Source organism: Stylophora pistillata, chromosome 11 (genome assembly GCF_964205215.1).
Source record: "Stylophora pistillata chromosome 11, jaStyPist1.2, whole genome shotgun sequence".
Taxonomy (NCBI): Eukaryota; Metazoa; Cnidaria; class Anthozoa; order Scleractinia; family Pocilloporidae; genus Stylophora; species Stylophora pistillata.
In genome coordinates this window covers 15,166,450-15,194,271 of record NC_142529.1, presented here as the reverse complement: position 1 = coordinate 15,194,271, position 27,822 = coordinate 15,166,450, and the positions used below count along the sequence as shown (strand labels likewise).

General features: G+C 38.8%; 2 protein-coding genes across 4 annotated transcripts; both read right to left on the bottom strand.

The window, feature by feature from the left end:
- Positions 1 to 394: 394 nt before the first annotated feature.
- Positions 395 to 26,805, bottom strand: LOC111346349 (matrilin-1). 3 transcript variants are annotated; one of them, XM_088739661.1, is made up of 13 exons: positions 26,711 to 26,805; positions 12,289 to 12,357; positions 9,789 to 9,806; positions 9,122 to 9,564; positions 8,157 to 8,319; positions 7,395 to 7,418; positions 6,406 to 6,848; positions 5,797 to 5,956; positions 4,997 to 5,170; positions 4,523 to 4,696; positions 2,620 to 3,056; positions 1,853 to 2,006; positions 395 to 1,220 (listed from the first exon to the last, which is right to left on the bottom strand). In XM_088739661.1, exons 2-13 carry the CDS (start codon positions 12,335 to 12,337, stop codon positions 1,216 to 1,218), a joined length of 2,244 nt encoding a protein of 747 aa, XP_088595787.1. In that variant the 5' UTR covers positions 12,338 to 12,357; positions 26,711 to 26,805; the 3' UTR covers positions 395 to 1,215. The 3 variants fall into 3 exon arrangements, with proteins under 3 accessions (XP_088595787.1, XP_088595785.1, XP_088595786.1); XM_088739659.1 differs by having other exon boundaries at positions 6,406 to 6,851; positions 26,711 to 26,803; XM_088739660.1 differs by lacking the exon at positions 26,711 to 26,805 and adding an exon at positions 14,193 to 14,348 and having other exon boundaries at positions 6,406 to 6,851.
- LOC148720230 (uncharacterized) lies at positions 18,591 to 19,383 on the bottom strand. Its single transcript, XM_088739695.1, has one exon. It carries the CDS (start codon positions 19,325 to 19,327, stop codon positions 18,605 to 18,607), a length of 723 nt encoding a protein of 240 aa, XP_088595821.1. The 5' UTR covers positions 19,328 to 19,383; the 3' UTR covers positions 18,591 to 18,604.
- Positions 26,806 to 27,822: the final 1,017 nt, after the last annotated feature.

The following is a 27,822-nucleotide window of genomic DNA, read 5'->3' as shown; positions in this document are numbered from 1 at the left end:
TTACTTTCGAAATTATTTTAGCATCAACATTAACCAGAGAGATGGGTCTCCAATTCTCTATTAGCGTGCGATCTTTCCTTTGTTTTTCTATTAGAGTAATGACAGCTTGCTTTTGGGAATTGGACATTTCTTCCTTTACAAAGGACTCATTAACGCAACTGATGAACGGTTGACAAATGAGATCCCAACAGTTTTTGTAGAATTCAATTGGGATTCCGTCATTTCCTGGAGACCTGTTGTTTCAAAAAGTTTCTAAAATCCTTTTGCATTCATCTATGGTGATCTGGCCTACACAGGTTAGTTTTTGTTCTTCAGATAATCGCGGTATACTTAAATTGTTTAGAAGAGACTTGATAGAATCCGTGTCTACCACTATTGTTCTGTACAAGTCGTAGTAAAGGTTTTTTTGTTCGGAAAGTATTTGGTATGGGTCTGTTGTTATAGCGCCGCTAATTGCCAATTTTCTGATGTGTTTTTTAACACGATTTCTCTTTTCTAAGTTCAAAAAGGACTTAGTGCTTCTTTCTCCGTGCTCATGCCAGCGAGCTCTTGCACGTACAGTAATTCCATTTGTTTTCTCTTTCTAAAATAATTCCAGTTTTTCTTTAATTTCATTTAACTGAGATCTGTTGAAATTACTTGAATCTATTCAATGTAGATTGATTCGATGGGAAATATGGAAAATACGAATATGAAAATGTTGCAACTACGTTGAATTGCTTAGCGGACGTTTCCATTCTACGATAAGCAGTTTAAGAAAATATATCAATTGTTATCGTTTTTTCCCTTTTTGTATTTATTTCGTTTACCATGATTCGACTGGAAGATCTTTTTCTTCTTGTACTGCATGGAGTTCGCCTGCTTAAATCATGGGACTTTTCCTCTGAAAAAGTACTGGGAACAATGTGATTTTTCAGGCATTTAGCCTTGGACAATAAAAAGTCTTGTTTGCCAAAGTTGTATTGAGATTTCAAATAATACAGGTCTACACTGTTTTGGTCTCATAACCACAACCGAAAGTGCATGATCATACATTACTCATCAAAAACAAACAAATGTATTCCCGAGCATTGCTTTTTTTTACATATTTATTGTCACTAACTATAGTTGGCAAGTACAAATGAATATGTCCAGGTATTCTGCTAGTCGCAAGTATCCCACGATGGAGGGCCCTATTTGGACATTGACTCCACTTGGGGAATTCCAGGCAGCTTTTTATACTAAAAATTCAAGAAAGAAACTTTCAAGTTGATTATGTTTGGGTGACTCAATACACACTCCCCGTTCTTTTCCTCTGCCACTCTCATAAGAGATTCACAGGCTACTTCCTATACTTAATTGTGCAGCTAACAGGTGATGGGGCAGTTTTCAATTCTAAACAAAAATTAATCACAGCTACCAATCGAGACAGAGGTTATTATTGTCATCAACTAATGATATTTTAAAGTAAAAACAGGCAACCTTCTTGAAGCGCGGGAAAACGCGAGTGACCGCGTAGGGATTGGTTTCAGTTTTCCATTTGATTGGTTGAGATGGCGTCGCATGTTTTTTAAAACCAATGAAAGAGCCAAAACTCAAAGTAAGCCAAAACTCAATGGAATCCAGGATCACTATCGATACTCAGTCGACAACTTCTGAATAAGAAGGCAATCTTATCACCCCGCTGAAGAAAGGTATCCCTAGACAAGACTAAACTCTGTTAAAAAAATCAAGAAAATTTACAGCAGCCTTCTGATGTAATTTCTGTGAATGGTACCATTTACATCGGTAATGGCTTTTCTACTTTTTGACTAATTTTAAACCGTTTATGTCGAATAGAGTGCAATGTTTTCTGTTCTGCATATCACCATACCTGAACAAGCTTTTGATTTTATTTCTTCGATCGTTCCTTTAAGTTTGTTGAAGTCCTCCACCTGAACAACGGAACCTCCACCTGCAATCTGTTCAAGGGTTTCTTTTTCTACGTTGTTACCAATTCCCACGGCCACTGTACTAACGTCCTTTTTCTGATGTTGAGAGGCGAGCGAAAATAATTTTGCAAACAGTATGGTGAACTCGTGGATATAAAGTGCGGAATGGAATTAGAATGTTTAGTAATGGTGCACTCAGGTTGAAAAATGAACTTGGTATTTGATTCCTAGCCTCCAAAAATGAGTAAGTTCCGAAGAAAGAATCGTTAGTTGATCAAATTCTGATTAATGTGCCCTATCTAACAATCGCAACGCCATCTTTCATAAAACGCGTGCTCTCCCCAGAGTCCTAAGGCCGAAATTTGCGTATGGGATCCTCACATCACTTGTTACTATGCTTCGCAGATCTACCTGTAGAAATGACATCTGGTGCCAACTGATGAAGGAGAATGGGGTATTTACATAATGATCTGAATTAGGAAAGCAAAGTAGACTGACAAACCCACAGCCTACCTTTATCCTGCCCCTTCTACCTTTAAAAAAAATTCAGTCTGGTATTGCTATGGTTAAAGAATTTCGTCTTGCCACACAAAAAAATTAAATAGTAATAAAAAAAAAGAGCATGGCATGTTAACGAAACTTGATTGGTAAGCGGATTTATAGAAGGGGAATTTATTATGATTGACAGTTCCAGTGAATTATGACTCACTTTAAATTCTTTTGCCATTTCCTTCGCAAATGCCTTGAAATTGAAACTTTTGTCGGGATGTGTTGGTTTTCCATCTGTTAATACAATCATGACATTTGGTTTGTCTGGTCTGTCTCCCCCTGCCTTGGTAAACAGCTCGTCTAATGCCATTTTTAAAGCCAGATCGGTGCGAGTTTTCAGAAACAGTTCTACTGGCTCATCGGCTAATCTCTTCAAGAGAGCTTTCTTATTATGGAATTTTGAATCTGCAAAGGAAAACGCCAGTTCCGCTCGCTTGTTAAACGTGATGAGGCCGAAGTGATCCGCTTTCGGTGCAGGATTGAATTTCTTGACAAGGTCACCCAAGAAGGTTATAACCTTCTTCAGATTAGGTATTTGGACACTCTTTGATTTGTCGAGTACAATTCCTATATCAAGCCCAGCTTTGCATGGAGGACCTGCGGAAAAGAAAAAGAAAACAATTTATTACTTCCTTGTACTATTTGTAAAATAAAATCTTGTTAATACTAAATCAAATTTAGAAGAATCCATTAAATTGCTTCGTATTATTTAACCCTGTATCCATTGATGAGCCATGCTCTGTTTTTAATCTGTTTTCTTTCTCCGTAGAAAGTTCTATTTTGTGCGAGAGGCTGAGCAAGGTTCATGATATTCCTTCTAAGCAGTACTGCATCTGCATTTTTTAGTTTACCAACTTCAAATGGTCCAACGAGTTCGATTGCGTTGCCATATCCTCAACACTTATTAAAACTTTTTTTGGTGCAAATTGATTCGTTCGTTGGTGTGTTCTTATTGAAAATGTGATGTAGAAGACGGTGATCTTCAGAGTGCACATGAAAGAATGTAGGAAGCTTGGGAAAGCAAAAATAAATCTAATTTTAAAACTTGATTCGAAGACAGAAAAATAAACTTTTCCAAGTTTGACAAAGCTGTGGTCAGTAACATCACTCGAAATGGATGTTGATGCTTCTTCTAACTAGCGTTTTCTTATAAATAAATTAAAAACAATAAAGATCACCTAACACGGAGAGTTTTAACGGTCACCCATCCCAGCTTGAGTTCAGTGATCGTTTAATAGTTTAAAGGGTGAAATGGCTAAACGAAATGCGACTTAATTTGTAGATTGGACAGAAAGTTATCCCATGAACAAATGGCTTCTTGAGTGCTTTGCAAACCTTTCGCGTGCATCCATAACTCAGTAGTGTACCCTGTGGTGTTTACCGTCTGTTTTTATAACATAACGTCGATACATTGTAGTAAAAGAGTTCCCTTTTATTTGACAATGAAATCTTACGTGACCAGAAAGAAAAAAACGCGCACCAAAAAAATGGCCTTTGCATTTGCTCACGTCAGCGACGTACACCTATAGGCAAATGGTAGACACTGAATTGTCCGATCAGAGCGCGTGGTTTACTTTGCTTATGTTTTAAATTTCGAGCAGGTTCCACCACGATGATGAGTATTTCCCTTTTTTGTTTCTGTTGATATGTCTGTTGATGGGTAAATAGGTAAAATGGCTTACAATCCTGGTAGTCCATTCAGCCGGAGAAGTTACAGGACAGCATACAGTTAGCCCCCCCTCCCTTTTAAGCAGTTTTCCAGTTACAGTTCATAGGTCGCCTGTAAATATTTATAATCCATGGTGTTGAGGGGCTTTGTGAGATTATAACGCCCGAAAAACACATTGAATCAGATCTTTAGATCCGAAGTCACCTACTCTATATTCTTTCTTTGAGTATGTTTTAAAAACAACACACTAGAGGACAAAAGGCAGAACTAGGTCAAATAACGATATGAAACGTAGTGGACGTCCCAAGATTCAGCAGATTTCTAAAATCCCTTTTAAGCCCTGGAGTTTCAACCACAGAATCTGTCTGAAAGAAGACTGAAGAAGAATACTCACGACAGCTTCCTTCGTTGCATTGAACTGTTCTTTTATCTGGTCCCAGTTCACTACAGTCTTTTCCATCGTTAGATGGTGGGGGATTGGTGCAGGTTCTTGTCAGGGTCTTCACTCCTCCTCCACACGTCACACTGCACTTAGACTCGGACCAACTTGAATAACCACCGTTAGTTGCTAAGAAACAAGAACATACCAAATAATAAAATACATTTTTTTACTGATCAATTAGACAGACACAGTATTTCTTTTTTAAAAAAATTGTAAAGAAAAAGGGATTTTGCACACACCTTAAAGTAACCTCAAACATAAAAATGCCAAGGGCTATTCATTTTGCAAATGTTTGATTTTTTTTTTTTGCAGGAAATTTTGTTTCACCCATCCCTTTCGTGAATCTGAAGTCATCAACAGCCTGGAAATAATCAATACAAACCAGGAGCTGGCTAGAGAAAAGTTAAATCAAAAATTGTTACTAACGACATCTCTGTAGATTGCATGAAACTGTCTTTTTTGCTGGTCCCAGTTCACTACAGTCCTTTCCACCGTTAAATGGCGGGGGATTGGTGCAAGTTCTTGTCATTGTCTTTTTCCCTCTACCGCACGACACACTGCACACAGATTCAGACCACTCAGTGTATCCACCGTCAATGACTTGTAAAAGTGAGCAAATAATAGCATGGTTTTCACTTGGTTAGCAAGGTGCAAGGACAAATTAGATATTAAACATTTCAACTGAACACTATTAAAATCAATCCAGAGGACAAGTCACAAGTCATACCTAGAGACTGGACTTCGAAATAAGCTAGACATTGGAAAAAGATGTTTTTGGTCCTATCTTGAGTGTGGGACAAGAGACAAGACGAAAACTATCTTTCTTTATATCTTGACCGAGCTCAAAATTTACCATCTTTCTCTATTTACCAGCTAGACATTGTTTGTTGCGCCCGTCATAACAAATTTTATTAGCCCCTCCCCTTGATTTTAGCCCTCTGCTCTCAACAGAATAAAGAACGTCCATTACTAGGTAACAAGGTAGGTTATTTACAAGATTAACTTTGTATTTACAATAGACGAATGTGCTTTTTTCCCTGCATTTGTTAACTTCTATCCATTAAACTCAGTGAGACCAATTTAAATAACAGAGTTTTTGAGCTTCTTTTGTTTCAAATGTAAATTGAACCGGGACTTTTTAATAAAATGTCATTTAAAAAAAAACTCTATTTGAACTATTCTTAACACGCTCCTTGATAGAGAGCAATTCAACAAGAACAGCTTACCACACGTAGCTATCAAAATATCGTCCAACTTTCCAGAGAGGTTATCAAAATCAGGGTACAGTAGCACTTTTCCATTCTCGCCTGCAATCTCTGACATTGCCTTGCCTTCTTTGTACACGTATTTACCTACTCCCACGACAATTATCCTCACACCTTTGCTCTGTGAAAAAAGGATGAAACCTTATCAAGGCGATAAATTGCGAGGTTGCTTTGCCAGATTTGTAAGAAAATTCCTATCTTCGACCACTATTGAGAGTGTGCTATCTAAATTTCCTTAAATTTTATACGAAATATCGCATTAAATCTATGAGAACGATACAAGAATTCTGACGGAGTCTGTTTGCATTCTTTGCTTAAGTTGTCCAGCTCCTGGTATGTGTTGTACGGTTATATGATCTTTTCTTTTACTTCAAGTCTGAAAATGTAGATATTTCATCACTTTCGTTGCTTCCCGGATGCACATCCTGCAAGAGGAAAGATTACAGGACGCTGGTGTTCTGTATCCTTATTTGAATAGAAGGTATATAGCAAGAGGAGGGCACCAAATGTTTGTCAATGCATCAAAGTATTAAGGTGAAGTTCAGTTTAACTGAATACTAAGTCTTTTACCTTCAAAATTTCTAATGAATCCTCAAACGATATATCAGGTCGGTTATCCCACTTCGACTTAAACGGTTTTCCATCTGTAAACACGACTATAAAGTTCTTAGCATCAGGTCTGTCTCCTCCTTGTTTGGTGAACAGCTCTCTCGCGACGAGATCCATGGCCAGATCTGTTCGTGTTCCCCAGAACTTAGGTATCACCCTTAATTTTTCCTGAACAAGGTCTTTCAAATCGTTCTCCTGGTGGTATGACTGATCGTTGAAGTCGCTTTCGATAACGACCTCCTTCGCAAAGGTGACGAGAGCAAAGTGATTTCCTGATGAGGAAACGCCTCTCCTTTCCACCAGCTCATTGATCAGTTCAGTCTTCTTACTTCGCTGCCGCTTGTCTATGCTTTTTGACACGTCACCCACTATGGCGATATCCATCTTTTGATCAAGACACTTACCTACTGAGGATATCATCCTTATTAATGATTTATCACTGATTTGAAAATTCAACATACCCACTTATTTGTACACTCTGAGAGAGTGAATTGTTGCCTTGTATGCTGGTTTAGGTGTTATAATATGCTGCTCAAAAACTCTAACTTCATTATGAAGAATCAAAAGCCCTCTGGTGATTTTTTGATTCTTCCATGTTACGACTTCTACTTGAGGTTGAGTATAATGATTACTTCAAAGAAGTAAATTGTCCTTAAGAATTCGGGATAAACCGGCTAAAGTGATCTACCTTAAAAGTCACCATTGTTTTTACCAGCCAATAACATCCATTCTTTGTTTTGTTTTGTTATACCCTGCACATTCTCAGTTCCGCTTAGTGGGAAAAGAACTGGTTCCCCGAGCAAGCGCATATCTAGGATTTTTCTTTTCTTTTTATTTTTTACTATACCCAGTTATATACAAGCCCTCTACATGTTTTAGAGCCAATGGCACTCGTTATTTACGAAGCATTTCGCATCGAATTACGCTGTAAAACTAGGAAAATCACGAACCTTCCGGCTCAGGAACAGGTGTTTCTGAAAGAAAAAAAGGTATGGTTTGGACTACAATCGTCTCTCGGTAATCATTAAATGTTCAAAACTGTAAGGCAAATAACTATAACAATGATTTTAATGATAATGATAAAGCCAGGTAGCTATTTCTATGATATTTTTTCCAAATCGAACAAGCCAAGAGGTCTCAAACGTGAGCCTTTCCACTCGGAATCCAGTGAGCTAACACTTAAGTTACCTCGTTCCCGAGCTGTGTTGGAGCGATAGATTAATTTTACTTTCATAGACAGAATGCGCAAACTAAGCTCTTCAAGCCTCTCTTTTTCTCGAACTTGAGGTCATTTGCCGGCGATGACCGTCAATTAGACCCATGAACCTCGCAATCTTGAAAAACCGCTTGCCATTGTGACGTGCGTGGCAAAATCGTTTCTAAACGTTCTCCTTTAAACGAGTAAGAAAATAAGGGATGGTTGAAGGACGGTTACTGACTTGCAAAGCGTTGTTACGTTTTGTTCTAAATGAAATGCGCTGGAAGATTGGCTGTTGCGCTATTTGAAGGGCCTAAGCTATTCAAAAGTCGAGAAAATAAAAAAAAATAAAAAAAATTAGGAATATTGTGAAAGCTTTAAGAGGTGAGCCAGCGGGCGATAGCCCAACCCGAAACGGCTGACTATCGCCTAACGCTATTGGCCTTATTAATGGAAAGCCCACCCAAAATCATTGTTAAACAAATAGACAAAACAAATAGTAAAGACAGCTTACCACAAGTAGCTTCCACGATATCGTCCAAATATCCTGAGAGGTCATCCAAATTAGGGTACAGAAGCAATTCTCCCTTCGGCTCGCCAGCAATCTTGGACATTGTTGATTTTTCTTGAAATGCTTCTTTACCGACTGCTACCACAATTACGCTCACGCCTTTACTCTGTTGAAAGAACATGAACTGACTTTATCGACTTTAATGACTGACCTGAAGGATGAATCTTACCCCAGTTTTATAAGCGGATTCAAATTCACTCTTTTCGCGATCTTTCTTTGAAAGTCAAATTCAAAAGAGAGTAAAAAAAATTCGCTAAATATACTGTAATAATTTTCATAAAACAACGGAAGAAATACGATTTCATCCATTTTTCACAGTAGTGTGTATTTGGGCTAATTGTGTTAGATCCCCCAATATGTTCAAAAGTTAAGATTACGAACTGAACAAACAAAAACAACAACAACAGCAACGACGACGCAAAGTAACCTGAGAGCGAAAATTTGCGGAAAAATATTCGTTAGGGACTCAAGCAGTCCCAGTCCCCCCAACCCCCTACTATCATCAGCGTGCTTGTCCCGATACTTTTTACCCTTAATCAAAAGCCTACTCAAATATATGACTAGGCGTGACGAAGACGAGATTGTAAATGGGGTAGTAGTGCTTACAGCTAACGTTCAAATTTTTCACGTCTAACTGTTAATTTTTCAGCGTTTTACGGCTAACGGCTAAACCCTTATGAGACCTAAACTGACCAATCAGAGCGCGCGCTTTGGTTATGTTATCATGAGACCTTCAAAGACTGAACTGAACTGAGGAGAACGGCCAGCTGTATAAAGCTATAACCAAAGGATCCACTATCCATGAAAATACTGTTACGTATGTCGCGGAGGAGTATTGCACCGAATGATTAACTTTCGGTTATCGTATTAAGAGAAATTTCTGTGCAGCTGAAAATCCGTTTTATCACCTCTAATGCCCTTAGGAAATCCTCAAACGGAACATCAGGTCGTTTATCCCATTTCGTCTTGACAGGTCTCCCATCTGTAAACATGATTAGGACGTTCTTAGCATCAGACCTGTCTCCTCCTTGTTTGGTGAACAACTCTTTGGCGGCGATATCCATGGCCAGATCTGTTCGTGTTCCCCAGAACTTAGGTACCACGCTTGACTTGGTCTGAACAAGGTCTTTCAAATTGTCTGCCTCGTGGTATGAGTGATCGTTGAAGTTGCTTTCGATAATAACTTCCTTTGCAAAGGTCATGAAAGCGAAATGATTTCCAGAGGAGGAAACGCCTTTCTTTTCCACCAGCTCTTTGATTAGTTTTATCTGATCGCTTCGCTGCTCACGAGTCATGCTTTTTGATACGTCGGCCAGAATCGCGATATCCGTTTTTTGATCTCGACAGCCACCTACCGGTCGTAACATTGCGTTAATATGTATCTTTATGAGGTCGACGTACAGACACTTTGTGTCGCGCATGTTGCGTGTGGCCACAGCTTAACTAAATGTTGCCCTCAAAGATATGGCGTATGACATAAATCTGCGTCCATGAAACTCGCCAGATATGATACATGTCTCGCGCATGATTTAGTAATATATCCATAAATGTAAAGAGTAGTGTAAAATAACAAACCTTTTGCCTGAGATAAATCTGTAAGAGAGAAAGACATTCAAGTGAAATATCTATAACATGATATCAACAAAAATAAATAGTAATTTTTCGCTACGGGCTCAGTAAATATTATTGATTAATTGTTCTGATCTAATTTCCCAGGTGATTTCGAATTCTTTTGCGAACATTCCTTGGGATGCTAAAACCGTCCTGTTTCAATTGTTTCGATTACTCGTATGGGAAGAACACACTCATACATAGCGACATTTCGCATGTCGCAGAAACAATCGAGGATACATCACGAGACCGTTTAGTAGCAAATTTCTGTCCGAAGTAAACCTCTCATCGAGGCAAACCGTTTAACAACATAAAGACCTCACATCTTTGTAGGCTATGCCTTTTGACACTACCTACAATTCAGCCACACCGCAACTCGAAAAGCACTTGAGAAACTTCGACATCTTATCTGAGACCAGATTGTCGGTTGTTGTTAAGTCAAATGGCATAAAATCTTTCTTTTCAAAGCAAACTGTATTTACTATCAAGACAGACATCAGATGAAGTTATCTTGCATAAATTCTATGACAAATTTCAGGAACATTAGTGTAAAACGTTGTCCGAAGCTCCTTTGAACCCTGACGAAAACTTACAAACGTGTATACGGTTTCAAAAAGCTTCGGAAAGAGCTTCCATCACTAAATATTTGATACGGTCCGCAAGGGTAAGGTTTAACAGCTGACGCACTGAAAGATTAAAATTCGTGGTAGCTGTGGATAAATCGACAAGTGCTATTGATTCCGCAATGGGCATTGTTCACTTTGACAGGTGTATTGTTATTCATTTCTGGGCTCAAGAGTAATCACAGGCAGCCCAAGCTCACTACGAGAAAAGCGGACGTGACTCTTACCGTGTTGCGTAACGTTATATATTTATAAAGGTTTGTATGGGATGTTATCGGTTTGCCTTAAAAGAGAGAAAAAAATGTCTTGTTTTGAAATAAAATGGGCTCACTTTATTGCCTTGTTGTTTTCTTTGTTGATTCCGAACGTCTCAGGCCATTTTGAAGCGTTTTCGGCGAGTTAGCGCTATGTTGGTGTTCAACTGCTAAAAGAAAGACAAGGCCGGAAACCTATTTTAGAAGCGTCCGTCGCCCGAAGCGAATAATTCCGCCAAAAAATTTCCACCAGTCTCGATTCCTCCAGAAAATCAAAGCAGAGATGTTGCAGTTCCATTTTCCATTCACTCGATTCACAATTCCTCCCCCAGATCTTTCACTAGCGATACTTTTATCTCCAGATCGATAGGCTTTCCCATTTCGAATTTGGCTGCTCTAAACGATCACTGTCCCTTCGCCGATCGCACAGTATGTTGGGTAACAAAAATAAGCCCGGCGAGGGTAGCCAGCGGCCCGCAGTCCAAAAACAAACCCGTTAGCTCCCCTGGTCCCCTCGAGAGGTTTTGTCAAGACCGCATTGTTTTGATCGACCAATCAACATCGCATTGTTTTTGGACTGCGGGCCGCTGGCTACCCTCGCCGGGCTTATTTTTGTTACCCAACATACTGTGCGATCGGCGAAGGGACAGTGATCGTTTAGAGCAGCCAAATTCGAAATGGGAAAGCCTATCGATCTGGAGATAAAAGTATCGCTAGTGAAAGATCTGGGGGAGGAATTGTGAATCGAGTGAATGGAAAATGGAACTGCAACATCTCTGCTTTGATTTTCTGGAGGAATCGAGACTGGTGGAAATTTTTTGGCGGAATTATTCGCTTCGGGCGACGGACGCTTCTAAAATAGGTTTCCGGCCTTGTCTTTCTTTTAGCAGTTGAACACCAACATAGCGCTAACTCGCCGAAAACGCTTCAAAATGGCCTGAGACGTTCGGAATCAACAAAGAAAACAACAAGGCAATAAAGTGAGCCCATTTTATTTCAAAACAAGACATTTTTTTCTCTCTTTTAAGGCAAACCGATAACATCCCATACAAACCTTTATAAATATATAACGTTACGCAACACGGTAAGAGTCACGTCCGCTTTTCTCGTAGTGAGCTTGGGCTGCCTGTGGAGTAATCTGCCATTTGCCGTGCGTTGCTGAATAGCTTGACCTTGCTTTACACCTGGAGGGATTTATCGTGTTCAGAGATCGTAGAAAGGTGTGATAATGATGATGATAACGACTCTTAAAATTATGAAAAGGATCGTGAAGTCTGATCGTTCTGGTGAGTGTGTTCCTCCGAAGGACCGCTGTCGAAAGTAATAAATGACGTTTAAACAACAATAGCAGAATTCTTCCCTTGATCGACTCTAACGATGACTTCCGTTGTCACTAATTCTGATAACACTCCTTCCCAAGAATGTCCTCACTCGGACGATTAAACTTAAAGCTGTGTTCAAAGAAACAATATTCCATGAAATTTACAATGACGAGGACAAGGACAACATCAATGTCAGTACTAATAAAATAATGTGCATTGTTGATAAAAGTTCAGAACGAAGTATGTGCATTTAAATGTCTCCTACCTGAAGACAAGCCCAAAGTTAAGATGATACAAACCCAAATCGTTTTCATTATCAACCACTGCTTAAACTCTGCAACATAACAACAGTGAGTAGCTCGTTAAAGTGTGACACCTTTAAGTGTAACGCAGAGCCAAAATAAATCTCTAATTAGAATCCGCTAATAAGTACCATAGGCGTCTCCTACCAAGTTGAACTTAGTTACGCCTTATTACCGCATTACCGACTATACTGAAGACGTGATGTTTATGAGCCTTTCAAAATCTTAAGCGATAAATATACGACGGTTTCATAGGAAAACTCATCGCGAGTTTCAAATCATAGTATGGTAAATGCGAAATTTCAATGTCATGGAACATCTAACCAAAAAATCAGAAGGAAAGAATAATGCACACAGCACGCTTTTGTCGACACGTCTGACTTCGACAAAAAAGAAACTAAAGTACTGAGAAAAAAATTTAAATCTCGATAATGGTCGGGGCCCAGTTGTAGAAAGGGCGGAGAACGCCATCCAACGGATAAATCGCTGACCAGTGGATAAGTGATACCAAAACGTACATTGGTATCCACCGGATAGAGGATTATTCAATGGATAGCGTTATCCGACCTTCGAACGACCGAGACCAGAACTTTTCAATTTACTTTAAAGGTCGCTGAATCATACATGAAACGGGTTGCACACTTATCGAAGGCCAGTAAGCTAGGTGTCAGAGACTAACAAGGACTGTTTCAATTTCTTTCCAATTTGTGCTCAACACGTATTTCAATCATCATTTTACCATTCGCCGTGGGCTGTAATATGGCACAAAGATGATGCGAATGCTTTTTATCTGTTTAATACTCCGCCGCCGAATTGCGTGCTACACGGCTCGACGGTTTTTCCATAAACTGAAATCTCCTCTCGGGTCGCTGGTTACAAATTAAAGAGTTCTTGAGGGTGTATTTGCATTGAAGGGGGCAGCTCTTTCTTTATCCCCAGTTTTTATAAAGATCCTTACAGATTCACTCTCTCGTTTGTTTCTTGCAAACTGCAAATCTTCTAATTAACTCAGCTCGCACGACAATTTTCTTTTGACGTGATGCTAAAACAGCAACACTACAGCTTCTGAGAAACACCCTTTATTCTAGGTGTTTTGGGTACAAATCCCTGCGGATGGTTTTCATTGTAAATGGCCATTCATGCCAAGTGGGTGAGATTATAATTTGAATTACTTACGACCGTGCGACAGCTTTAATTTGTGCTTGTTCGTCAGTTAACAGCAAACCCTTCGACATTCAAACTCCCTACAGTGTTATCTGAGGATCTGCATTTATTATTCTTACATTGAAAGTTACGAAAGATCATTTCTTGTCTAACAGTTGTACCCATTATGCTAATTTAAAAGCAATCTTTAATTGGACATACACTATTCAGCAGATAATGCAGATTTCAGCGAGGCGTCGGTACAAAAAACTAACGGAAATGCACTTGTGAAAAAGTTCTCTTCGAACAACCTCAGGTTTATACAAAGACCTTTATTTTCGATAGCAGATTGCCTCGGCGCACCATTTAAAGGGAAAATAATGGACAATGTAGCTTGATGTTTAGAATGTGACGGAATTAGTGTAGGCAAAGCACCAACCGTGAGCTCCTGAAAGCAAGACCGACAGACGTTTAACCTTGTAACAGCACTAGCCTAAATTTTTAAAACGGTTTTTTTTTAATAAACTCGAACAGAAGACAATAGAGAGAGCGCCCGATAACTGACTTAGTACAGCAAACTGAAGAATGGCTTGATTGGATTAATTTAATCACGTACGGAAAAAACTATTCTTCGATATCTTGGACCACACTGGAAAATGATAAGCAAAGCTGACATTTCATTTCAGTCCGAGAAAAACTATTGGTGGAAGATCACGAGACTTACCTTACAAGATGTGATAAGCTTGTCGTGCCTTCTGAAGCAAACTGTGCTGATGCGTTCCCACTAAAAACCATTAGAGCGTTTCTTCAACTAATGTGAATTTATTATTTTTATTATCTGTTCTTATTGCTTGCATTCGGAGAGGTGGCGCAATGACATCGAAAATGCCTAATGAGCTCTATTAATATCACATTTTGGGGTGGGTATCGGTTCGGTGATTTTCTAAGAATTCTTCCTCTGGTTCGTTGCTCATGAAACAAAAGGGTGTTCTTTTAATTAACTCGGAGGGCTATAAGGAAAACTGATCAACCCTTAGTAAAATTTGAAAAATAACAAGACAGCACCTGCCAAATTTGCATCATTAACTATGTTAAGCCAGAACACAATAAGGCCATTGTGAATTGATATATATGCTGTGTAAACGGTAATTAATGGAAGTTTCGTTGGACGAACTCATTGTCCGGGCCACTCTTGTTTCCAAATGTTAGCTCCTTTTACTTAGTTTAAAAATTAAACTGATAAAGAATGGGCTTAATTTCGTAATGAATAAAGGGGTAAATTTCTAAAGAAACTGTGGAGTTGCGTGGGTGGGGGTAACGAGGTGATTTGGTAATATCAACTCAGTTGAAATTGTAAATTGGCCACCGTAAAGAGTTAAAAAGCTGACGTTTCGCTCTGACGAAGGTCTAACGCTCGAAACGTCAGCTTTTGAACTCTTTACGTTGGCCAATTTACAATTTCAACTTAGTCGATTTTACCAAATTGCCGTAATGGTTCGCTAGAGGCCTTTGTCAAGAGGGGCGTGGCTTAAACCCCAGAGTCTCATTTCGACCAAATGAAACAGCAGCTTTGTTCATCAAGGGATTATCTCGTAAATGCATAAAGCAACTATTCTTTGAGTTCTTTTTTTTTGTGACGGGTGCTCAAAAAACGTTTGCTTTAAAGAGGTAAGTTATTAAGTTAAGAGGAGAGTGATTCTCGCGGTAATGAACACTACTCGCGAATCGTGTGTTCTGAATGGCCACAAGAGCGGGAAAGATGGGCCCATCTTGCCCGCTTGAGATTGCCCACTTTGATCCCGCGCAACAACAAAATTGCGTGGAGTGGACTAACAACATCCATGACAATAGGGACCTTAAACAGCCACGACGGCGGATGCAACGAGGACGTGGAAAAACAAGAGTTCTAATTGGCAGAACAATAGCTCAGCATGTGCGTTTTGAAATTTTTGTACATTTCTCAGCCGTCCTATGCAAAAGAACAACGTGAAATCGCCAAAATTTGCGTCGTCTGCGAACCGAAACCGCGACGGCAAATTAATGTAATTTCCATTTGGAACTCAACGCTACTTCTATACGTCATGCTGAAGTTGAGCTGTGGCACCGTATGAGACAGTAAGCTCATGCAGCCATTTTTTAAATTCTAGCTAAGAGTAGAAATTCATTTTTTAATCGAAGTCTCCCTTGGCGTTGCCGTCCTGACTGCTTAAGGTCCCTAATGACAGCTATGAAGCCGTAAAAATCGGTGGAAGGCAGTCAAAGCAAAGAAAAGAAAACGACCCCCGCGGGTTTATTGTTCTTCAAATTAAAAACAGTTGTCTTTTTTTCCGGCTCTCGAAATACACAAGTCATTCTTGATTCTTATCAAAGAATATTTTTGCTAAGTAAGAAATTCTCTTTTTACCAAGCTTGGTACCAAGCTTCAAGATGGCTGATTATCCTCGTTCTTTTCCTTTTTTTGCCTTTTCATGGGACTCGGCTGAAAACCCTTGGAGCGTTTCTCCAACTAATGTGAATATGTGATTCTGTTACCTGCTGCTATTGTTTACAAGCGGAGATGTGGCGCCATGGTGACGAAAACGCCTTATGAACTCTATTAATCCGCATTTTGGGATGGGTATCGGTTCGGTGATTTTCTTATAAATCTTCTTCAGGTTCGTTGCTCACAAAATAAAACAGTATTCTTTTAATTACTCAGAAATTTAAAAAGAAAACTCACCAAACCTTAATGAAATTTGAAAAATAACAAGACAGCACCCTCAATATGCATTATTCCTTAAGTTGAGCAAGAACACAACAATTTTGTGATTGATATATATCATGTGTAAACGGTGATCAGTGGAAAGTTTCGTTAGACAAAAACCTTCTCCGAGCCACTCCCGTTTCTAAATATTAGCTGCTCTCACTTAGTTTAAATATTAATTATTGTTTTCTGGAAGTGCCTTTCAAAATTCGAGAGCTAAAAGTTTAAAACTGTTACGTACTCTTAGACAATTCAACCTTGGTGTGAGGTTACAGAAGCTGTTTTTATGAACCATTAAGTGAAAGTAAGAGAAAGTGATGGAACAGCTCTCTCCCACTTTTTTTTCTTTGGTGAAAGCGAGCTCTTCTTTGTCTTTGCCCATTTCATTTTGGTTTTTCGCTTTGAATCCCGCCAAAGTGTTAATCATATCAATAACACATTTGGTAACAGAGAAATGCAGCAGTCTTTAACACCCGCAAGGTGTTCAAATAAAACACTGAAACGAACAAGGAACAAATCAACTTAAGGTTACTTCCCACCTTCAGAGGCCGAAAAATCGTTTTTCTTTTATTGGACTAGATTGAAGTTACACATTTTTTAGTCCTAAGTCTTGTAAATATAATTTTAGAAATCAAAATTTTTATATTCCTAGGTTTAATTCTATATTGTATGGTAAACACTCTCTTAGATATCGTGGACCATTTCTAAGGAACAAACTGAAAAAAGACATCACTGAAATTAGTAGCCCTTCTCGGTTTAAGTTCGATATTAGGCGTAAGGATCTTACCGAACTGATAAATGGCAAAAATTGCTCCGCATGCGTAATTTGTACCTCTTAGGTTGTATAATCTATAGTTTCTTTAGGCGTAACGATCTTACCAAACTGAATGAAAAACTTTATTCATGTGTCAATGTATTTAGCTGACGCTAATTGGGGACACAACGTAAGTGACTAACTAATTACTCACTTACGTTGTGTCCCCAATTAGCGTCAGCTAAATACATTGACACATGAATAAAGTTTTTCATTCATTCATTCATTCAAAAAGAAAATTTAAAAATCTCAGAAGGCGTTCGACTTATTTAGGAAAACGTACTTTCGAATAAAAGTTAATTAGGTATGGGTCGCACTTGGGCAAAGTTTTCAACTTTGCCGGCAAAAAACCCACAGAAAATTTGAAACCGCAACCGGAAAGCAAACTTTTGGTTTCAACTATCATGGTCGCACTAGGTGAAAGAAATGTCAGTGATGACACTCTGATAAACCAGACACACGTTTATTGACGTGTTATGGGGAGAGAGCAGTGAGCTGAAAAAGGAAAACAAACGTTAAAAAAATGCGTCCCGTTGAAGCATTGTTAATAACGATCATGGTGATGCTTATTCTTCTTATTCATTAAATCACGAGCACTTTTTTGCCTTTCGTATGATCTATGAAAGATGGGTTAACGCCTGTTTAACTGTTTTGACTGCCGCTATGATGAGAGCGAGAAATCGAAGTCAGCGAAGATTACTTCGAGCGCCATATGCCTGGTCAGTTCCGACACCAGTCGAGTCGTTTGCTGTTTATCGACAAGCGATGACAGTTACCGCAGTGATAGCTATTGTTTAGCCCGTGTTTTCCGAAATCTGCCTGCCCCACCCAAGCACTACGGCGTCTTTGATGTTTTGACCGGTTTTCAAAGTTTTTGCGAACTGGAAAAGTTAGGGTCGCATTAGGCAATGTGCCCCGATGACAGATTTTTACACCAAAGTGACCACATTCACGCAAAACTTTGCCTCGTGCGACCCATGCCTAAATCATGAAATTGTCACAATCTCGTAAATTGGCGAACCCCAAGGGGAATATTCACGGCAATTTCATGTAATAAGTGATAATCAAAGGCTCTGTGAACCAACTCGTGAATTGGATAAGCCAATGTTATCATACAAGGGGAAAAATTTCTGAATTGTGATTGGTCAAGACAGAGGGCATTTTTTTCTTAATTTTTGTAATTGTCCCGGGCAAGATTACTTGAAAATGATTGGCTGAAAATCGCTTAGCAACTGCTAACAAGGTAAAGAAATTTATAATAATAAATAATAATAGTTATATATTTATATTGCGCAAATTAACATGTGGATATGATCAAATGCGCATCACAACACTTTTCGGGGGACTTTGGCCGGACTGCATCAGCAGTTTACAAACAAGCGAAGGAAACTTATTTTATTTATTACAATTTAATGGCATTAATAGTAATACATAACAAAACTAATATAAATAGCCATACGGATAATCTGTAAAGGAGTCCAGGACCCCATAAAGAACAGATCACCAATGAATATCTACTAAAATAAGTTACAAAGTAAAGTATAAAATCAAAATAAAATCAATAGTTCAACAATAATAACTAATTTAATGCACGATCCAGTAAACATTTCTTGACTCCCCGCTTGAAAACATCAACACTTGCTGCCTTACGAGTATCATAGGGCAAAAGATTCCAGGAGTCAACTATTCTGTGAAAAAAACTGTATTTAAGTGGATTAGTTCTTGCATATTTCTTCTTAAGAGATAAATCATCGTATTTCCTAAAAGAATAATGATCCGCATTAGAATAAAAATCTACGTATGAATCGATATTGATGTTACTTATTCCATTGAGAGCTTTATATAAAAAAGTAACATCAGCTAGAAATCTCCTATTTTCTAGTGACATCAGATTTAGCTTCTTTAAACGAGTCTCATAATTGTCCTCAGTCTTTAAAATGAACTTGGTTGCTCTTCTTTGTACTTTTTCAACTTTTTCTATGTTCCTTTTGGTGTAGGGTGACCATACAGCAGAGCAGTATTCAACATTCGATCGAACTAACGCGCAGTAAAGAGTTCTCAGAGTCGTAGTATCATCCAGACCTCTACAAGTCCTTTTAATTAGCCCTAACATTTTGTTTGCTTTCGACACAATAATATCAATGTGCGAGTTCCAGATAAAATTGTCAGTAGTTGTAACTCCCAAGTCTTTGAATTCTCTAACTTCTTCCAAGAGAGAATTGTCCAAGGAATAATTAGAGACTAAAGGTTGCCTTTTCTTTGTTAATCTCATAACTTTGCACTTTTTGACATTAAAAGCCATGGCATTGCGAATACTCCAATGTTGAAGATTATCCAGGTCTCGTTGAAAACAGAATTGATCACTAACATCATCAATGACTCTTGAAGTTTTACAATCATCAGCAAAAAGCGCAATGGTATTTCCATTTGAAGACCACATCACAGTAATCTCGTGAGTGGGTTCTTTAACGTCCCCTGCCTAACCAAATTAACTAATTAATAGATGCAGGAGACGGGACCTACGGTTTATTCGTCCTTATCCGAGAAGACTGGAATGTCCATCCATTTCTTTATATGATAGAAAGGTAGCGCATTCTCCTCAGTCATTTTAAGACCTTGAGTGTTGGTCCGGCCGGGGCTCGAACCATCGACCTCGACCTTCCGCACAACAGTCCAGCGCTCTAACCAATTGAGCTAACCGGGAGGCGGTTATTTCTATTTGTTTTGTAACAATGGTGTCCCGTTTTGCGCGAGATCAGCAAGAAAACCATCCTCGGAGACCCAGGGGCTGTGAGTCGATCTCAAGTTAAGGGCAGAAGAGCCCCTTGGGACATTGTCTTACAAGACTAGTTCCAAACGGTCGCAGTCGTTCTAACATCTGATTGGTGCCAGAAAATCTTTGTGTTTTTCTGCCCAATCAGAGTGAAGTGTCCTTTGGAGTCCTTTCGTGTGTTTTAACACGCACATATTCAACAAGCTCTGTTGCTCGCTATCAGTTGTTTGGGCCGTGCGACAAGGCTTTGCCCGAGGTGAAAAGTTTCAGTCTCAGCACACAATGTAAGAGAAATCGATCAGATTGTCCGCGAAATCTTACCGGAAATTATACTGAGTACTTTCGCAGGTATCACAAGAGAACGAGTTTAAAAGTTTGCGAGGTTCGTATAAAACATAATGGTTGCAGGCATTGATATGTCGCTTTAAACCTTAGATGAGATGTAAGCCTAAATCTTTCAAGATTTTTTGTATTTGCTGTAACTGAGACTTTTCCAATCTCGTGAAGCTATTTCGTCGCACGGGCCACGCAGGTATGTCGAGCAACTGGCGCTTTCGCAACTTTTTGTGCACGCCCGGCCAAAATCTAATATAATCTTCCCTTGAAAAAAAAGAAAAGCTAAACGTGGAGACTTTTGTTTATTAGATGTGGTTAGATAACCCTGTACTAGGCTGACATTTACAATAAAGCAAGCCCGCCCTTTCCATCCAATATTTCTTGGTCTTTGGTTTTGTTTTCCTCAATGAAAGCAGCATCGATTCCCAATGGTCAAAGGTATTTAACTTGGTCTTCAACAATCGACAAAAGAGGTGAAATGACAATGACCAAGGGACTAGAAGAGAATCCGTGGCTTTTCGAGCTCAAGAATTTGAACACTCAACGCAGCAGTTGAAAGATTAAACTTTCTCTAAACCCCTTCGGTAACTGTCCGAAAACATATCTCCTTTCCACGATGTTCTCTATGATTAGTCTTTATTCAGATTTTAATTAGCTAACCGGAAACACAGCTAAGCTTTCTTTATTCGCTTGCTGGAGGTCGTCGACGTACTTAACGTTCTCTGAAACTTTGGCCATATTGTAAAGACTACTACAAAGCAACGGTTAGAAATTGGCGCGCACAGAAAGCCACGTAAGTGTAAGCGCCAGTTGCTTGACATACCTCAGTGGCCCGTGCGACGGAATAGCTTCACGGGATTGGAAAAGTTTCATTCACAACAAATTATACAAAAAATCTAAAAATATTTAAGCTTACATCTCATCTAACGTTTAAAGCGACATATCAGTGCCTGCAACCATTATGTTTTATACGAACCTCGCAAACTTTTAAACTCGTTCTCTTTTGATACCTGCGAAAGTATTCAGTATAATTTCCGGTAAGATTTCGCGGACAATCTGATCGATTTCTCTTACATTGTGTGCTGAGACTGAAACTTTTCACCTCGGGCAAAGCTTCGTCGCACGGCCCAAAAAAACATAGCGAGCAACAGAGCTTGTTGTATGTGTGCGTGTTGAAACACACGAAAGGACGCTTCACTCTGATTGGGCAGAAAAACACAAAGATCTTCTGGCACCAATCAGATGCCAGAACGACTGCGACCGTTTGGAATTAGTCTTGTAGTAAGACAATGTCCCCAGGGGCTCTTCTGCCCTTCACTTGAAATCGACTCACAGCCCCTGGGTCTCCGAGGATGTAAGAAAACATTTTGCCCCCTATATTATAAACAAGTAATCACATGGTTCCTCGTAAAATTAAGGATTAATATCACTTGTGTTTTCGTAAGTTGCAGAAATTGCCCTCGTTGCTGCGCGACTCGGGCAATTTCAGCAACTTCCGAAAACACGCGTGATATTAATCCTTAATTTTACTCGGCTCCATGCGATTACCTATACTAATTTTTGTCGTCAATAGAAATGGGCGTTTGATTTCCATACTCGGGTATGAATCGTTAGACTGGTAAATGAACATTTTGAGGAATATGATGTGAAATTAAATTAGGCCTCAAAGGCAGAAAATATGGCCTGATTAGGATTTAGTGTAAGACAACCACTGTTCCAGATTTACAGTAAAGGTTTGTGGAAAGAAAGTTCAAAAGGGTGCTGTTTTGTTTATCATAAAACTATTGTTCCAATATTGAGCACGGTATTTACTTGCGATGCAAGTATAGGGATAGGCATGTAAAAGCTTATGCGCTGGATGGAACGCTCGGACATAAGGATAAGCATATATGCATAAGATTGTCAAAACGTTGCCTTCTTTTTATGCTTATACTGTCTAGTTAAGACTTGGTTGGCATAAGCGTAAGGATAAACATAAGCGAAAGACTTTCAGGCAATCAGCAATACTATACTGCTTATACCAACCATGTCCATATTTAACATAACATCGACTGAGCCCTTGTGCTCGTGTTTATGTTGCAGCTGTGCCCACCTGCGCATTAGCTTGTTATGTTTATGCTTATGCTTGTGTTGCAACTGAGTACCGTGCTTGAAGCCTGTTTTGCACTTCTGAGATAATTATTAGCACGAGGATGAAAACAAGTACCAGGATGTTCACACTAACAACATACGCATACACAGTGCGAGTTACACCATTAAAGAAACAGCATATCGATTGATTGAACTTATGCTTGAGCTTATTTCACTGCAGTTTATTTATTTATTGCAATTTAATGGCAGAAATTCACAAATGCAGTTATGATACAGTTACTTACCCCCCCAAACAAGGATGCCATAAGGAGAATCTGCAAAAAAGAGTCCCAGACCCCATGTAATAGCAGATCACCTAATACATATAGTACGAATGAGATACTGTGTTATAATAAAGAAAAATAAGGTCATGATTTACTCATAAAAAATTCGTTCACTTTAAATTTAAAATTCCCAGTACAGTTTCCAATGCGAATGTCAACAGGTAACAAATTCCAAGAATCTACTATTCGATGGAAATAGGAATATTTAAGGAATTAGTCCTTGCATATTTTTTCTTTAACATTAGATGATCATAATGTCTTAAGGAATAATAATCTATACCAGAGTAAAAATCCACAAAAGGTGAAACATCAATGTCAGCAAACCCTTTCAGTGCCTTAAAAAAGAAAGTAACGTCAATCAAAACTCTTCTGTCTTCCAACGATAATAAATTTTACTTCTCAAGACGAGCTGCATAGCTATCCTTAGTTTTCAAAATAAATTTAGTGGTGCGTCTCTGGACTCCCTCAAGCTTGTCAGTGTTCTTACGGGAATATGGGGATCATAGTCAGAGCAGTATTCAAGGTTAGACCTTGAATACTGCTTGTGAAGTTCTTCCCGGCACTTGTGAACCACTTTCCAACGTCGATACAGCTCCGGGAATACCAAACAAGCCTTAAACGAGTCACTTTACTAGCAGTTGGCCGTGAGCGACACTTCAATATCGGACTATTTGCGAGCAGCGACTCGGGTCGTTTGAGCCCGCAGCTGAAATAGCCAAAATATCAGCTTTTTAAATGTAAAAGTAATATTTAAGTAAAGTTTCCTAACCAATAATTGTGGCAGGGGTATCCTAATTTGCTGATCTCTGATCCTTCAAGGATCAGAGATCAGCAAACAAACTACGCGATCAACTTTGTGATCTTAGCCGGAAGATAAATACCGAAGTACATCCTGTCTTTACAAGCCGCAAGATTAAAGATGAGCTCAAAGCTAAGGAACTTGAACCTCCAATTGTCAACCAGCAAAACGTTGCATATCTCTTTAAGTGTGATCTGTGCGATACAGATTATGTCGACTTTACAAGCCGACACCTACATCAACGTGTGGAGGAACATAAACGGTAATCAGCAACCATGTAAGAGAACATGTAATCGAACCATGTGAAATCGCAAAGAACTTTAGGGTCCTGAGGAAATGCTCAAACAAGTTCGATTGTTTGATTTTCGAAATGTTTTTTATTCAAGACCTTAAGCCAAAATTGAAGAAACAGAGCGATTCTATTCGCGCGAAGCTGTTTGCTTAACACTTCATATTAATTAGTTTTCATCCTTTTCACCGCTTATCTACACTTCATTTTTGTACTTTGCAATTAGTTGTTAGCTTTATTGTTTATATGTAAATACTTGGGTTTTACCTTCATTCCATAGTTTCAGAAAACGTATATATGCAGAAATTTACTCATGAACTCTAACTTGACTCAAAATGACCGTGGAGGGGTCGAAACGTTGTTCATATTTTTTATCGCTCGTTTTTATCACGAAATGTTTTAGTAAGAACTTACTACTTTGCATATTTAGTCTACAGTGCGCACTTGACAAAATTCAGACGTGGAAGTTCTCTGCTAGAGGGGAGTCTTTTCTCATGGATAAAGAACATAAATCAAAATTAGAGAGGAGTCCTTGGACAAAGGAAAATAAAAACCAGGCCCAAGCAAGAGAGGAATGGCGCCATTTTGTCAGGAAAAACAGTCCTGGCACTGCTCTCCACGCTGGCATCCAAATTGCGAACAAAGAAGGCGCCATCAAATCTATCTTTGTCGTACATAGGGCTAAACACGAAGTTTCCTTTCACTAGGCAAGTACCGGCCTTGATACCAAAACACAGGCAATCGCCTCGAATCGTATGAAAGCATAAATAAACCCTCCCGAGGGAACTCATTTCAGCGATAAGGGTATTCCTTAAGCTGTCTGTCGATTCGCTGTTTTGCTCTTCAGCAGTTTCTCCAGCTTTAACTTTTTGCCGCGGGTTTTTCCTCTGCTAACTTTGCCATTACTTAACTTTCAAAGGAGCGAGATGAAAAAAAAACGTGACTGCTATGGGATACTTTTCCCGGGAAAATCTTGATCCATTGTCATTGACTCTAGGAGGTCCCGTCTTCCCGTTGGTTCGCGTTTTTAGGAGGCGAGATATTAGCGAGATTAAGATCCGACGACGGCAAACATCTAGGACGGTAAGTGAAGTTACCGCCAGAATTACTTCCGTTTGCCGTCGTTGTGAGGTTTTCCGCCGTAGCGGCCTTGTCTGTGACGTGAAGAAAGCCATTTTGCCGTCGCGGCTAAAACGTGAGTAAACCTTAGCAAAATAACGCTATTTTAAGTTACTTTGGGCGAAAATTGTTGGCAATTTTAACAGTTTATTGTTATGAGAGGATGTCTGTGAAATGGCTGAGCAAAAATAAACGATTTGTTCATGGAAATTTTAAATCATTCGTTTGCCTTTCTCATAAATAGTTCGTCACTAAAACTAGCTCGATGTCAATCAAGCAACCCAGTAAGTTTTACAATCTCACCATTTCCCTTTGTTTCGATGGAAAATTCGTAGACTAGTTCGGACATAAATTGATGGCCATGATATTATTCCAGGAGTCTTTTCTGGAGTCTAACCGACGACCGTGAACTATGGTTCATCTGAGAAAATTTTCATAGTCAACAGTTTCGGTAATGTTTTTCAGCCACAAAAAACGTACTTGATTAAGCGTGAAAAGTTTGCTTCAGGAAATTGGTTTAACATTTATCATCATGATAAGATTATACCTGTATTATGCTGCTTTGCATACATGTCTATGCTGTGATTCAGACTTTTCTGTGTTTAAAAAGGTCACTTACGTCGGAGCACCAACGAGGGTACGCTAATCTCAACAAAACTGAAAGGCATTCAATTCCATCGCACAGAGCCCCTTGTTCACATGTATACGAATCAAGTAGCCCCATTACGTCTGCGAGAATAGGTATGTCCCTTTTTAGGTAATGAATTTCTGCCAAGCACTCACTTCCGTCGAGTCCTTCTTAGTGAAAATGTTTGAATTCTGGTAGGGATAATCGAGATTAATCCCTAATTGAAATGCTGGCATCATTCAACAGTAAAAATTCATCTTCTGAATGTCACCATCATCGAAACGTTCGATCAACAATCCACGAACCTTTCTATAGGTAGCCATTGCTTTTCCTAAACTTCGAAGAGGAAAGCGAGTCAAGCCGCCGTCGCGCGCTTTATCTTAAGGCTATTTTTCGTGCCAATGCAACGGCGATCTCTCTCCAAGCCCCCTCGACCAAGTCTGCCGTCCCAGATGTCTGCCGTCGTCGGATCTTAAGCTCGTTAATATCTCCTGATACGGCGCTAATTGTTTACAAACCTTTAGGAGCTAAAATCTCGCATTTGATTTTGAAAGGAATACATCCAATTTAAGTGAATTTGTAGGATATGTAGATTTGACCAATTTTCGTGAAATTTCTCCAAAACATTCCACGGCTAATGACGAACGAAAGTGTGTCAGGGAATTTTGATCTTTGAAATATTTTTCAGGTGGTGTCCATTTACGCAACACGTTTCGCATATTTTACGCTGCTCCAACTTTAGATGCGGATATCTAGGCAAGGAATCGGAATATCGGCAAAACCTGACACAGTTTTGTTGACTAATGCCTTGTGATTAAGACTGACAGCCATTTTGCTCGTGCTGCGGGATCCGATACCCGATAATTCAATTTAAAGACCTTCGGTCGTTTCACGCCTTGTCGGAAAATTAACTTTGTTTTCATTTTTTAGCAATTGGTCCTCTCTTTTCGATTTTTTTCGGGTTATGCTTCCAGCGTCTACAGTTTTGTGTATCTTCTTTCAACAAAATGAACAATGTTTGATACCCAGGTGGGTGCAACCCGTTCATCCTAGAAAATTTTTGTTTCTTAGGTTCAAATAATCATATCAGTGACATCATGGCTTACATTTTAAACTGAGAATAATGCAATCATCAACAAGTTATCCTTTTGCTAAAACTCATTGCAAAGTTTGTTCGCGAAGCACTCAAGCGTTCGTAATATCTGACTCCATTTTAGACTTATAAAAACTGTCCGTAAACTTATCTTTATAGTTAACCTTGATGAGGTGAAAGTCGTAAGGGTACATGTTAGAAGGTAAAGCCCATGAAAGCTTTTGTTTAACTCACCTTCCCCTTTCAGAAAGCAGACCTAATCCTTTTCCTAGTGCTCTCGCTCTGAAAATCAGAAAGTTGGGTGCCTACTGTGTCGATTAAACAGCCTTTAAGTAATAAAGCTTATGAATTATTTCAAGTATTCTAACAAAGCCTCATTAATTGGGAAGCGCCTTTCAATCCAATCAAGTGGTAAAACTATAGCTGCTAATTACCTACTTAAAACAGTGTCCAAAACAGGTAAACAAACTGGAAAAACAATGTTAAATTCATTACCTTTGAAATTCGTCTTTCTTTGTTTTTAATGTTTTTTTTTTTTGTTTTTAATGTTTTTTTTGCATCCTTCCAACCGTTGAAAGGTCAAGGTAATACTCAACCATAGTGACCAAGAGGTCTTTCTAAACACCAAAAGTAAAAAGTTAGATCCTAACAACTGACAAAAAAAAAAAAAAAACACGAAAAAAGCAGGCCCTCATTTCACAGAGCATGGTTCTGATCTTAAACAATCGATAAAATTGAACGCTACCTCAATTGAAATGTAGATTAGTATATGTGCAAAAACCAGTTACCATATGGAAAGAACTAATGAATTTATGTTTTGGCTTTTCGTTTTAAAATAATGGCCAACCTTTTGTCTCAGTCACAACATTTTCTGTTTTTGAGTGAATTTTTAGTATTTTTTCACAAGATTTTCAAATAATTTTCCTTACAGACGTTTAGATAAGAGAGCAGTATGTTCCTCTCATTGATTTCAAGTGATAGTTCAGATAGCATTTTCATTTCGTGTGATACTACAGTTGAACGAAATTGGTTCTACTCGCACCTCTTTTCCATTTTTTAATAACAAAAGGGCAAAGCTTTTGTTAATTTTCAAAAGCCACTTGTCGAATTCCGACAAGAAAACAATTGATCACTGTTTTTTGATAAAATTTCCACTTATTAATAACAAAAGACAAAGCTTTTGTTAATTTTCAAAAGCCACCTGTCGAATTCCGACAAGAAAACAACTGATCACTGTTTTGATAAAATAATGCTCAGTCAGAGAATGCATTTGCATCGAAACAACTTTCCTCTTAAAAAAGGTCAGAAACAATAGGTTAGAAAGAAAAGTCGTTAAAATTTTAATC

What these genes read in the sequence shown, in the direction of transcription:
- LOC111346349 (XM_088739659.1), bottom strand. Translation starts at nt 12,337, where the DNA reads ATGAAAACGATTTGGGTTTGTATCATCTTAACTTTGGGCTTGTCTTCA. An exon ending in ATTCATTAGAAATTTTGAAG is followed by an intron (nt 5,957 to 6,405) that starts GTAAAAGACTTA and finishes CTTTTTTCACAG; the next exon opens with AGCAAAGGTGTGAGGATAAT. An exon ending in ATGCAATCTACAGAGATGTC is followed by an intron (nt 4,697 to 4,996) that starts GTTAGTAACAAT and finishes CTTGTTTCTTAG; the next exon opens with CAACTAACGGTGGTTATTCA.
- LOC148720230 (XM_088739695.1), bottom strand. Translation starts at nt 19,327, where the DNA reads ATGGCTTTTAATGTCAAAAAGTGCAAAGTTATGAGATTAACAAAGAAA.